At 40.7% G+C, this 13495-nt stretch overlaps 1 protein-coding gene across 22 annotated transcripts in view; it reads left to right on the top strand.

The window, feature by feature from the left end:
• The window catches only part of CADPS2 (calcium dependent secretion activator 2), a 452677-nt gene that overhangs the window by 288904 nt on the left and 150278 nt on the right, over window positions 1–13495 (top strand). For all 22 annotated transcript variants that reach the window (XR_013356335.1, XM_077855972.1, XM_077855984.1 and 19 more), the window contains one exon: window positions 5833–5899. Coding sequence is in view for 21 of the 22 variants with exons in the window: in XM_077855972.1 (XP_077712098.1) it covers window positions 5833–5899 (67 nt within the window). In the remaining variant the exon portion in view is untranslated. The remainder of the gene's footprint in view (window positions 1–5832; window positions 5900–13495) is intronic.

Here is a 13495-nt window from a genome sequence, read left to right on the forward strand (position 1 = left end):
TGTGTTTATACTGATTTATAAAACCAAATGCTTCAAGGCTTTAAGTCTTATGTGTTAAATCCAAGCTTTGTGTCAGTGCTGCTAATTTCTTTGTCACCTAATCCCATGTAAGAAGAGAAGATTTTAAAGTTAAGCAGGCAATTTTTTGTTCAAAGGGAACAGCTTCTTAATACCTTAAGTTGGATGTATTGATGAAAGCAAACACTATTAAGTAGTATCTGAGCAGTTACTTTAAAGTAATCCAAAATACTCCAGTTACAAGAGTATTGTGCTGCACTGGAAATGGTTCACTGGAAAAAAATGTTACATCTTTAGTACAAATTAGAATTGGAAATATATTCTTTTCAAATATGTATGTACAAAAGAATATCTCTCTTACTCCCATTCAAGTAATTCTTGGATCAGATTTAATTTAGATGAGGAATTTTTTCCCCCACGGCTATACTCTAATAGAGACCTGGAGAATGTAGTAGGACTGTGAAAAGGGCTGATATGTGTTCCTTCATTTTCCATCCACTTGCTACTTAGCTGAAATAATTTAACAAGGATAAGTATAAAAAATGCTTCATTTAAAACCAAATTCAATAGGTTGATGAAAATGAATAATGTTGAAAACCCTATGAAAAAAAAAAAAAAGAAAAAAACCTGGAAAACCTCTTCAAAATAAGGTGAAAAAAGCCTAGCAGTGCGCATTAGAGAATGTTGCTCTCACGCTGTATGATAAATATTTATTTTACTGGATAACATCATAAATTGTCACGTAGAGCCCAGTTAACTCTGTGTTCCCAGTTTGACTGGTATTTGGCAGGTCTGATTTACATACCCTTGAAATTTTTTTTTAATTTTAGTTAATTATACAAGATTCAGAAGAAGCTAATTATGACTCAGCAGGTTACAAAATATTCAGGGAGATTATAACTGCTGAGCCGACTCCCCGACAGACCTATAGGACATGAACCAAGATAGTCTCTGTCCAGAATGACGAATATACTGCCTGGAAGATATTCTCTACATCTTTATTGTAGAATCAGATTCTATAAAGCAATAAAAAACCAATTTGTTTAGAATTCAGAAAGGATAATATTAATAATAGGTTTTTAAAACTCTAAACTATCTTTATGAAACAGAAATGGATGACAGGTAAATAGCTTTCAAAGATCTGTTTAATTAATATCATTGCTAGATTTAGCCCTGTCGACCATACGTTCTCCTTTACAGAATTGTACAGTTATAATTGATGTTCATAATAATGACCCTGAGATGCTATAGGGTCCTTTCTAAATCATTAAAGAAAGATAAAATTATATTTTATAACTATTTGAAATCAAGTTGATGTATATATATACAAATTCTTTAAAAAATAGTTAATGGATATAGTCTATATAAAGTAACTCATTTTTAAATAATTAAGAATACTCAGTATCACTATGTAAGTGTAATGAACTGAATCTTACTGCCTAGTAGAGCATAATATACTAAATGTAACTTTAATATATTTTTCTGAAATAAAAACAACATTACTGGGTTTTTATCCATAAAAGAGAATTTGTAACCTAACACTGAATATTAAAAAAAAAAAAAAATAGGTGACGAGAGAATACCTTTTGATGTTTATAGAAGTTTCTAATAAATGGACTATGTGATGATGACCAAATATTCAAAAGATTTTGGCTTTTTGCTTACTCTCCCCACAACTCAGTCCTCCTAAAGCTAAGGTCACTGAACTACAAACTTGGGAATAGCCTTGAGAACTCGTAAACCATTTAACCGTTAAAGCTTGTAGGAGTTCTGCAGTACTCGGGTAGCTGTAGACCAAAGATAAGGATGTTTGTCACGGTACTTGACTTTGTCATATCAGGGATAGGACTTATGGCTCTATAATGATTATGGTCCCCAAATTTCTCATAATGGTAATTTCTTTCTGATCATGAAAATAAGCCGTGCTCTCATACATTGCTAGTGGTAGTGTAAACTTGTACAGCCACTTTGGAAAACCAGTTTGGAAATTTCATGTAAAGTTACACACACACTTCACATATAATTCAGTGATCCTGCTCCTAGATATTTACCCGAGAGGAATGAAAACATAGGCCCACGCAAACACCTGTACATGCATGTTTATAGTAATTTTGTTTATGATTTGCTAGAAAAGTGAAAGCAATCCAAATACCCACCAACTGGCAAATGGATAAACATGTTGAAGTAACTTCATACAATGAAATATAATATTCATCAGTGAGAAGGAATGAACTCCTGATACAGACAACGGGGTGAATCTCAGAAGCCTTTTATTAACTGAAAGAAGCAAATACAATGTGCTCCATACTGTCTTTTTCCATCTATATGGCATTGTGGAAAACCACGTAAAGTCAGAAATCAGAACAGCGCATGCAGAGCTAGGGGATGTGAGGAGGAGGTGAATCATAAAGGGGCCTGAAGGGAACGTTGCAGGGTTGCAGGTGGGCTGTCAGTCCACTGTGGTGGTGGTTACTTACCTCCCTGTGCCAACACTCACCAGGTCACACACCTGAAGTGGATGATTCTTCCTTCATGTAAACTCTACTAATAAACCTTACTTTTAAAAAAATGGAAGATATGCTCAGTGAAGAAATTCAGTGGAAAAGTAAAGACGTAAAGACCAATATGAAGGAGCACCTGGCTGGCTCAGTAGAGCATGCAACTCTTGATCTTGAGGTCCTGAGTTCGAGCTCTACGTCGGGCATAGAGATTATTAAAAATACATGTATATATGTGAGATTCATCTTTAATCTCCAGCATGGTATTAACTGCAGGCTTAACATTTTGGTGCATCTTACTGGATGTTCTTCCTATGCATATACTATAAGCTCATAAAGTTAAGTACATAAAGCTTATTATAAAGTTAGCTTTATAATAATTTTTCCATATCCTCCCTTCTTGGCATCACTTTTAATGGCCATTTACCCATTCCTTACCATTTGATTCTTTAACGGTTTTGGAGTTTTTATTTTAAACAATATTGATGAACATCTTGTTCTTCACTCTTAGTTTTAAATTTCTCTCACACCTGGAATCTAATTTTATACCAGTAAAAAAGCAGCTAGACAGTGATACTAGGTACTAATCATTCCTAGAGTGGAAAAAACCTCGAAATTTGTTGAAGTTGAATTCAATGTGTTCTTATTCAGTATAGTTATCTTTTCTGATGTATTTGTGTCCATTTTATTTCATAACATTTTTGTCTGGCTAATGTGGAAACTGAAGAGCAGAAACTATCATTTTTACCACATAGCATTTATAACATTTCCCTTATGCAGTTAATCTTTTTTTGAATTGTCTTTTTTTTTTCCTTGTACAATTCATGCCTAGCAACTTTCTAGACGTGCTTGTTCAGTTGTGACTTCCATATATGGCTGATTAAATTCCTTCTCGTAGTGCAACACCCCAAAATACCTCATGGCCCAACATTCAAATGCCTTCCTTGGTTCCAGTCTCAAATGTCTTTCATCCAATTTCTTATGACACCTCCCAATGTCCAGTGTACGCATCTATGTGTCCACCCACAGCTCTGCTGTTGTCGGAGAATTCCTACATCGTCATTCCCAGTTTGTTGGTGCGTGATTTTGAATGATGTTGCAGCGGGTGTAGTATTCCTCGTGTAAGACCGTTGCTCCCAGGAAGACTTGCCGACACTTGCTTGGGGTGTTGATGGTTTGCATGTCACCGTTCACCTTCACTTGCATATGACCCAGCAGCGTGCTGAGCAGCGTGCTGAGCGAGACACTTGAAGGAGCGGAGAAGCGGGCCGTGGTCACAGGCAAAGGTGACTCCAGATGTCTTCTGTGGCTCCGAGGCAGCTGTTTGGTGTACATCTTGCATCTGTCGTGTCCACAGTACCCAGCTCCTGAGGTCATTGCTGTTAACCCTGTGAGAGGAGTTTAGGTGTGTGCCTTTCAGGAGAGGGAAATGACACAGGAGAGGCAGCAAGAGAGCAGCGAAACACTGTCACCAAAACCGTAGAAGAGAAATTAGAGGCTAGAGCGCAGGTGAGGCAAAGGGCGTTGGAGGGACCTCAGGAGGAGCTAGTGAACAGCTGAGAACAGTAGCCGTGGATGCTAAATGAATTCGAGTTATGCCCAGGAGTGTGGTGTCAGGGGTGTTGTGCAAGCCCAGCAGAAGTTACCCAGCTAGCGGATGTGTCTGGAAGAAACTACGTAATTGATTTGGGCAGTGCAGATGATGATTTCCCATGCAAAAGCCTAGTTTTTATTTCCACTTGGAGTAATTGCAGGTTTATTTTCTTGATTCTGAAAATCCAGAACCCAGGACACCAAGCTCATAGATACAGAGACTGGATGGGTGGTTGCCAGAGCCGGGCGGGCCGGAGGTTGGACAGATGGGGAAGAGGTATTAAAAAGAATTTAAAAAGAGCGCCCATCCATTTCAACATGCCTCAGCCAACATCCTGCATTTCTTCTTAAAAATGGGGCGAGGTTTGCTTTGCTTTGCAAAAGAAAATTATTTAAGTAAGACAGAAACGAAAAAGTCATGCCAAGATTTTAGTTTTAAAAATCATGAAAGCCTCTGGGGGTGCCTGGGTGGCTGCGTCGTTTGAGCTTCTGACTCTTGGTTTGGGCTCACGTCATGATCTCGGGGTCGTGGGACGGAGCCCCACGGGAGCTCTGCGCTCAGCAGGGAGTCTGCTCCTCTGCCTCTCCTCTGCCTCTCCCCTGATCACGTACTCTCTCTAAATAAATAAATATTAAAGTAAAATAAACAAAAACAAGAGTCTCGAGACTTTTAAGCCCCCAAATAAATGATTAACCGTAGTACTTTTTTATTACTCAGAATTGCAAATAAATTTAGTTTGCTTAGCCTTTACAGTGACAAACCTTCACATCAGAAATAAAGGACTGTGATAAAATATTGAAGAATCTTGAATTTAAAAATTAGGCCTGCAGTCGTCACATTTCAAACTTCTAACCGTGTTTCCCACTGTCGTAGAAGGTGTGTTTAAGGTTCCATGGTCAAATTTTAAAATAGCTCTCCATGATATGCTTCACTTGATTAATTTTTAGCATCATCTTTTTCTTCCTTGATATATGTATCTATATATTCAGTGAGAACCCAGGTCCTATTCTCAAATGATTGACTATTCATTTCAACTCCTGTTACCCTTAGCAACGCAAAGTTAAACCAAAGCCCAGGTTGTAACTCTGTTGAATTAATGCCACGGCCTCCTCACCCACATTGCGGTCTGAATTCCGTGGTTAGGAAAATTTGCAGTAAGATACTTGCATAAATCAGCTCAACCAGCAAATCGTGAGACTGGGAGACACCGCAGAAATCAGCAAACCAAGTCCTCCGGTTGATAGTCGAAGAAACGGGAACGGCGGGGCTGGGTGCCAGCCTCACTCGGGGTCAGCTAGCCGGACAGTGACTCTTGGCTCTGTAGCCGCCGCCTCCGTGGGCCACACTCCCCAGCCCCGGTCATCGGAGAGCCAGGACACTGGGCGCCCTGTCCCCAGTTGTCGCCTTGGTCTCTCCGAAGACGTGTGTGTAGGAATACAATTCCCACTGGTTCTTTGATTATCCTTTCTGGCTCCAACTTTGCTCAGTTTGTCATAAGAACTAACAAATCGATGAGCCACATAAGTCAGTTCCCTTTCAAGAACCTAGAATAAGCTCAGTCATCCTGTACCACAGAAGCGACGTGCTGTCTCGGCGTTCAGATGAACTCAACTTCGCCTTTAGCAGGCCGGTCTCAGGAATAGACACCTACGGAAGAAACACGATTACACAGAGCCGCACCGTTATTCATCTAAAATATTCTTTGCTTGTTTTTCTTACCAGATATCTGTATGCCCTGGGACAGAAGGTTTGGAAAAGATGGAAAAAACGGTACTTCGTTCTCGTTCAGGTCAGTAAATTATTTTCGTGTTACAGAATCCATCCAACACAGCAGTTCTCAAACTTTTGTCTCGTGGGTTAGATCTACTGATTGATATTCACTGTGTTAGAAACTAAAACTTAAGACCTTTAAATATTTCATTTTAAAATAAAAGTACTAGGTTTTTTACATGCTAACACAAGCGACATTTTTGTGTAAAATAACTGTTTATAACTGTTTTCTGAACCAAACAATTTAGGGAAATGAGCGGCATTATTTTACACTTTTTCACATCTCTTTAATGTCTAGCTTAACAGAATGCAGCTGTATTTTCATATCAACTTTTGCATTCAATCTGTTGCAATATCAGATGAAATTTAGCCTCTGGAAAATTCCACTGTACACACATGAGAGAATAACTGTGAAAAAGGCAGATGATGCCTGAATATTATTATAAAAATAGTTTTGACCCTGCAGATTCCCTGAAACGATCTTAAAGTTCTCTAGGATGACAGGACCATACCTTGTGAAAAGCTGCGACATTCTGGTATTTTATAGATAAAGCATAATACTTAGAAGCTCCCGTGTTTTACAGATAAGCAATTTTTATGACCTATGCACATAATTAAATCTTTAAATTACCTGGACTGTGGATTTGATTGCAGTAGGGTTCTGCATATAGACCGATTACTGGGGTGGACATTCTGGTGGACTCTGTTTTGTTCTTTGTTTTTTAATCATGGGGGACGGTTGCTCATAGAATATACTCATCAAGTTAAACGTGCATAAGAGTGACCTTCTGAGTAGTAGTCGTTCATTCTATGATGAGTCCAAGCCATTTTATTCCCAATGGGTATATATGAAAAGAAAATCATCCTTGGTGCTCTCAACATAAAACAGTCTCTAAAATCTTATCAGTTCCTACGCATGCGTTGAGCAGACTTACGTGGCCTCAGAATGACATGGTGAACGACGAGGCGAGAAACCTGTCAGTAAGGCTCTCTGTCCATTGTTGGATGTGCCACCATTGCATGGTAACTTCATGAAAAGTGTGAAAATTCGGTCAAAAGCTTTACCTGCATAGCACACAGCCAGCCTGTCTGGTTAAAATGTAGCTTCATGTGATGAAAGCCAGGATTTGGTCAGCTAATTTAACCAAAGATACACCTACATGTATCTCTCCTCTGCCTCTCCCCTGATCACGTACTCTCTCTAAATAAATAAATATTAAAATAAAATAAAATAAATAAAAACGAGAGTCTCAAGACTTTTAAGCCCCCAAATAAATGATTAACCGTAGTACTTTTTTATTACTCCCACATTGCACACCCACATCGGCAATCTTGATACAAAGCCCAGGCATTTGCTTTGAGTGCGGGTCTCCTGTTTGAAGTTCTGGGTCGTGGTCTGTCCTCCAGAAACCAAACCCACGAGACCTCTCCTTGAGTTTCCAGGTTTAATTTTTTTACATTGGCACAAGAACTTAAATGCATTCATTTACTAAGCAGTTTTAACGCAGATCTTTCTGGGCATTTGATTTTATTCCTATTTATGTCTCCTCTATATCCTACAGATGTCTCACTCATCTATAACGTCACAACTTTGTATTAGCGACTAGTCTTTATCAGATCTTTTTAAAGCACTCAACTGATTTTTCACAGAAACAGTAGCTTTTTCATAGTCACACTTTGTGCATTACTCTGCAGATTTTTTCTTAATTCCATATTTTTAATAGCTGATGTTATTGGCACAAAACTGACTAGCTGACTCTTCACAAGCAGGGAGTCTTACATATTAGTCATTACATTTTTTTTATTTTTAGGGTTTTTTTATACAGACTTTTATTTTTTTTTAAGTATTTTATTCCTGAGAGAAAGAGAGAGAGAGAGAGAGAGAGAGAGGGAGAGAGGCAGAGACCCAGGCAGAGGAAAAAGCAGGCTCCACGCGGGGAGCCTGACGCAGGACTCGATCCCGGGTCTCCAGGATCAGGCCCTGGGCTAAAGGCGGTGCTAAACCGCTGAGCCACCAGGGCTGCCTCAGACTTTTATTTTTTTAGAGCAGTTTTAGGTTCACAATAAAATTGAGAGGAAGGTACAGACATTTTTCCATATGCCCCCTGCCCCCACACATGCCACAGTCTCCCCATCATCAATGTCACTTGGTACGTGAGCCAACATTGAACATGATAGTCATCCAGCAAGTGCTGTTTATGTTAAGGTTCACTCTTGGTGCTGTGTGTTGTGTGTGCGCCAACAAATGTTTGATGGCCTTTGTCCATCGTTGAGGTGTCCTGCAGAGTATTTTCACTGCCCTAAAGATCCTGTTTCCTGCCTATTCTCCCTCATGGCAAAAACCTCATGGTGGTTTTTACCATCTCCGTAGTTTGACCTTTTCCAGGGTTAGAATCATACAGCACGTAGCCTTTTCACACTGGTTTCTTTCACTTAATAATATGCTTGTAAGTTTTCTCTATGTCTTTTCATAGCTCGATAGCTCATTTCTTCTTAGCACCGAATAATATTCCATTGTCTGGGTGAATCACAGTCTGTTCGTTCATTCACCCGTGGAAGGACATCTTGGCTGCTTCTAAGTTTTGGCAATTATGTATAAAGTCGCTATAATCACTCCTGGGCAACTTTTTATGGAGACATAAGTCTTCAGCTCCTTTGGGTAAATACCAGAGTGCAGTTGCTGGATCGTGTTCATTATGTTTTAAAGAATGAATCGGAGAGTGTTCGTTAGTCTAGAGACCTGGTTAAATGACGGGTTAAAAGAGTTCAACTATGTTCATTGTGTATATGAAAATGGACTCCATTAGAGCTGTCTGGAGAGATCAGGTGATCACCTCAAGCGTTTGGCCAGGCGAGGTTTGAGGTAATCCTCTGCTCCTTGCCTTATTTTCTGGCGTGGGATTACAGGAATCAAAAGTTATAGGACAAACTCGTATATGTTGATGATCACTCTGTAAAAGACTTTAGGAACGAAAGAATACTTTGAGATCATTAATTGAGATATCTTTGAGGAACATTAACCATGTCTCTGGGAAGCTAGAGCGTCCTCTTGGTAACAAAAGTAAGTTTAACATTTTAATTTTTTTTAAGGTTTTTATTTAGTTGAGAGAGAGAGAGCATGTAGGAGCTGGGGATGGGGCAGAGGAAGAGAATCTCAGGCGGACTCTCCGCTGAGCATGGACTGCAACTCAAGGCTCCGTCACAGGACCCTGAGACCATGACCTGAGCTGAAACCAAGAGTCAGATGCTTACCTGACTGCACCATCCAGGCGCCCTAAGTGTAACATTTTAAAGGGCACATTTTTAATTTAAACCCATAGGTAAAATTTAAAGGTGAGCTCATATGTTCCATAATTGAAATGCAGAAAAAATCACCACCAGACTATAATGAATTCAGATTTACTCTACCTGAGATACCATCTTGCCATCTAAAGTCACATTTAAGCATTATAATTTTGCACAAATATACGTAATACACGTGCACTCGTACAGAGAATTCCACGGCCAGACCTAGGGAGGTAAACATGCCAGTACTCTGGCAACTTTTTGAAGTTTTAAATACATTTAAATCTTCCTTTCAATTCCAAATGTAATGGGAAGACAAACTGAATGCACACACTTCAAAATCAAGATGGATGTGTATGGAGATTCAGTGCGAGTGACCCGTTGGGAGGAACTGGGTGGTTTTTATTAGTATTTTTAAAGAGCACTCTCATTCTGTTGGCACGCAGCTTGTAGGTTCATACCTGCGGGCTGCATTATTGAAAGGTGAAGGAGTCATTTTTCTAGGGAGGCCACTGTCCCCCTGCTGTGTCTGCTGCTGCCGTCGGCGGAATGGTGCTCTGGCGATAATGTGAATCTCATCACCACTTGTGAGTGGGTATTATATGAGTGATATAGCTGGAGATGTAGCCATCAGCTCAAGAATTTGTACTCATAAAAATTGATTGAGAGTCTGGTTTGGCCAGCTGCAAAGTCATTGTTCGAAGTGAACACTCGAATAGCTGCTGAGGTGAAAAGACCTTCATATAAACATTTAAAGCAGAGTCCAGAATGGGGAAATATTGATTAACGTGGGGTGCTTATTTAGCTTCTAAGTACGATCGTAAATGAGATTAGTTTGGTCCCCATTCAGTTTCTGAAGTCAGTGTAGTTACCATATTGAATAGATTCTTACATTTTGTAAGAGGCTGCCTTTTTTTTTTTTTAATGAAGATGGTAAATGTTAGTTTAAGCCAGATTGAAAGAACAATTGATTTTGAAGAATATGTTGGAAATCTTATCAAAATTAAACTCCAGTGTTTCTTATTCATTTTTCTTGTGCTTATTCAGCATTTTAGTATTAGATTTGGAGGATATCATGGTTGTAGAGTGCTTATAGCACTAATATATTTTTGTTTGTTATATAACGTGCAACCATTTAATAGCTTTGAAATTCTCGGATTTAATCAAACTGGATTATTTCGTGATTCTATAGTTTCTAGTGCCTATTCAAATGCTTCCACATATTACATATTCTACAATAAAGTTAGATATTTCTGAAGCAATTCCCTGCTACAGTTATTGCTGTATCTTTTCTAATATTTACTAAGCAGTAGTAGCAGCCATTTGTGTGAAGCCCTTTTAACACATTATCTTATTTAATCCTCAGAATAAGGTATGTTTCAGGGATAGGTAATAAATACGATCCCTGTTGTACAGACGCAGTCGACGTACAAAGGGATTATTACCGGTATGTGGTAGAGTCAAGCATTCAAATCCAAATTTAATCTGCAAAGTAAGGAGGCTTTTATTTTCTCTGTCGTAACGCCGTGGCTAAATCGAGGCAAAACAAACACAGTTGATCTGAAGACCAACAGATACAGGGATGTAGGAATAATCACCGTGGATCATTAATTTCAGGAGGCACCAAAGAGTCTGACGACAAATGGCCAGTAAGTGAGAGCACAGAGCGTCTCACGCGCACGAGGGCCACTTACTGGGTGACATCACTGGAAACCGAAGTAGACATCGATGTTGTTTTGGCCCCGTATCAAAGTGTTCACTGCTTGTTGTCGACGTGTCAGAATCATGACTCGAAGTTGCTGCAAACAACAGCAGGCTATCAAGACGTAATGTTAATTACCCATGAGCCGAGTTGGCACAGGATGCGAACAGTCGGCCGTGTCACTGAGTGACGCGGAGCTGCTGCAGGCTTCCGAGTGCTCCCTGTGAGACGCCATCAGGAATCCGCCTTAGACGTGAAAGCAGTGGCTGCCCCAGCCTGTCGCCCTCAGAGATGCTCAGGGCGCGTGCAGAGCCCCCGCCGCGGGCTCCTGTCCGGTATGTGAGATACCGGTGATGCGTGGGGCTGTGTGGTCAGGGTGGAGCTTAGGCAGCGGCTGTGTCGGCCCAGAGCAACGTGGAGCGCAGAGACACTGTCAGACCAAGAAAGTCATGGACAGTGGCTCTCTAGCTGTATGTTTTATTTATTTATTTATTTATTTATTTATTTATTTTATTAGAGAGAGAGAGAAGCAGGCTCCATGCGGGGAGCCCGATGTGGGACTCGATCCTGGGTCTCCAGGATCACACCCGGGGCTGAGGGCGGCGCTAAACCGCTGAGCCACTAGGGCTGCCCGCTTTATGTTTTAAATTTATTTAAAGGTTACAAACCCAGGGCACGTTCAATGTAGGATAAAATCAAATCATACAGAATTATTTATGGAGAAAATGAAGAGCCGTCATCAACAACAGCCCTGCCTTACGCACAAGCATTGCCATCTTATTCCGTTCTCCTTCCCAAACGACCGTTGCCAGGGAACCATCGCCGGTAGGATGGCCTTCTCCACTTCTCTCAGCGTGTTTGTGCTCACGCATGTGCGCACACACCCTTCGCTTCTTAACGGGATCATCCCGTGTGTATGCTGTAGACGGTTTTGAGCTCCGTTAAAAATATTACAGATGAGGTGCCACGTCAGCACATAAAAATCCACTTTATTCTTTTGACTGAATCCTATACTATGGATTAACTGATGTAATAAATGCCCCTCGTTGTTGGACATTTAAGTTTTTCCTTTTCTTTAGTCAATAAGCGATGCTGGGGCGCCTGGGTGGCTCAGTCGGTGAAGCATCTGGCTCCTGATGGCGACCTCAGGTTTGGGGCACGGAGCCCCGCGTCGGGCTCCGCGGTGAGTACACAGCCCGCTCACGATTCCTCCTCCCCCGCTGCCTCTCTCTCTCCCTCTCTCTGAAAAGACCAGCAGTGGTACAATCAATATACACAGTTATCAAGCTTTGTGTGCGTGTGGCAGTGTTCTTACAGAAACAACGGATAACTGGGCCAAAGGGCGTGGGTATCTATACCATGGAGGATTACGAAGCTTTAGGTGACTCAGGAGTGCTTAGCTACCAGAACTTTGGCCTGCTTTTTCATTTGTCATTTTTTTATAATTAATAAACAGTCCTCATGTGTCAAGTTGCATACATTATTTTATCTTTCAAGATGCACAGTTGCCATATGAAAGAAAATCGAAAGTCCTATTGGTTGTAGGGCTTATTTGAAGCAAAATGTTAGTGAACAAGAATTTTTTTAGTTTTTTACTTTTTTAAAGATGACTCTTGCTTTGTGATCATTGAGCTTTCCATAATGGAGAAAAAATGGTCATATTATTTTATACAGTTTACCCCTGAACATGAACCACCAATGCATTTACTTTTCAAAATAGTTCTAAAATGTGAGCTATCACGTGACGGTTTACCTGTGTCTTAGGAGCTAAAATCACAAAACACAAGATGAAGTGAACGTGGGGTGGGTTTAGTAAGGAGACTCTCGTAAGGATCAGGCGGTGATCCCGATGCAAAAATGCCTCTTTTGTATTTACCCGGTATTCCCTTACAATTCCTGTTGTTGTCGTCCTGTTTAAATTCCAGGGAAATGTCTGATTCCTCTTACTGTATAGCTCATTCCTACAAAAAAGTGCAAAGGACCTATGAATGAGAATTGCCCAGTATTGTGAAGTCAGAATTAAATATTGTGGGCTCAGGGTTTTTTTTTAGAAAATTGTTTTTCAAGTCTCAGTTTTTGCAAGCTGTCTGTGCGCTGACGCGTATGTATGTATTTATATGCACACACATCTCTGTCCGTGCTACATACAGAGTGCGCCTGCCACTTAGCAAAGACTCAGGAGGTATTTAAGTGAGTGAATATTATCTGCCCTTTACTTTGGGTTCCTGCTCAAACCTCTATATGGAACATAATATTGTCTTCTGTTTGTGCACACACGACAACACCTACGTGTCCTCTTTGACCTGTAGCCCAAACAGTGTCCTGCTTACATCCGTCCTCTGCAGTTCATGTGCCGCTGTCCTGGCTGGAACTACCCTCAGCTTCACACCGACTCCTCCGGTGTCATCCTGCCATTCTCCCTGGAACCTACTGTTTGCATTGCCAAAATCATGTATTTGAGGCATAACCCAGGTCTCGCCATTTGCTGCTGAAGTCGTCCAGTGACTTCCCATTAGACTTACAATTACCCCGCCGGCGACCTGGAGCAGGCCCTGCAGACCCGGGCCCGCGGCTTCCTGTTTGGTGTGTCCTCTCACACCGAGCAGCGCTCCGGCTTGCAGTGTTCAC

The sequence above is a fragment of the Canis aureus genome, chromosome 18 (assembly GCF_053574225.1).
Source record: "Canis aureus isolate CA01 chromosome 18, VMU_Caureus_v.1.0, whole genome shotgun sequence".
NCBI classification, from domain to species: Eukaryota; Metazoa; Chordata; class Mammalia; order Carnivora; family Canidae; genus Canis; species Canis aureus.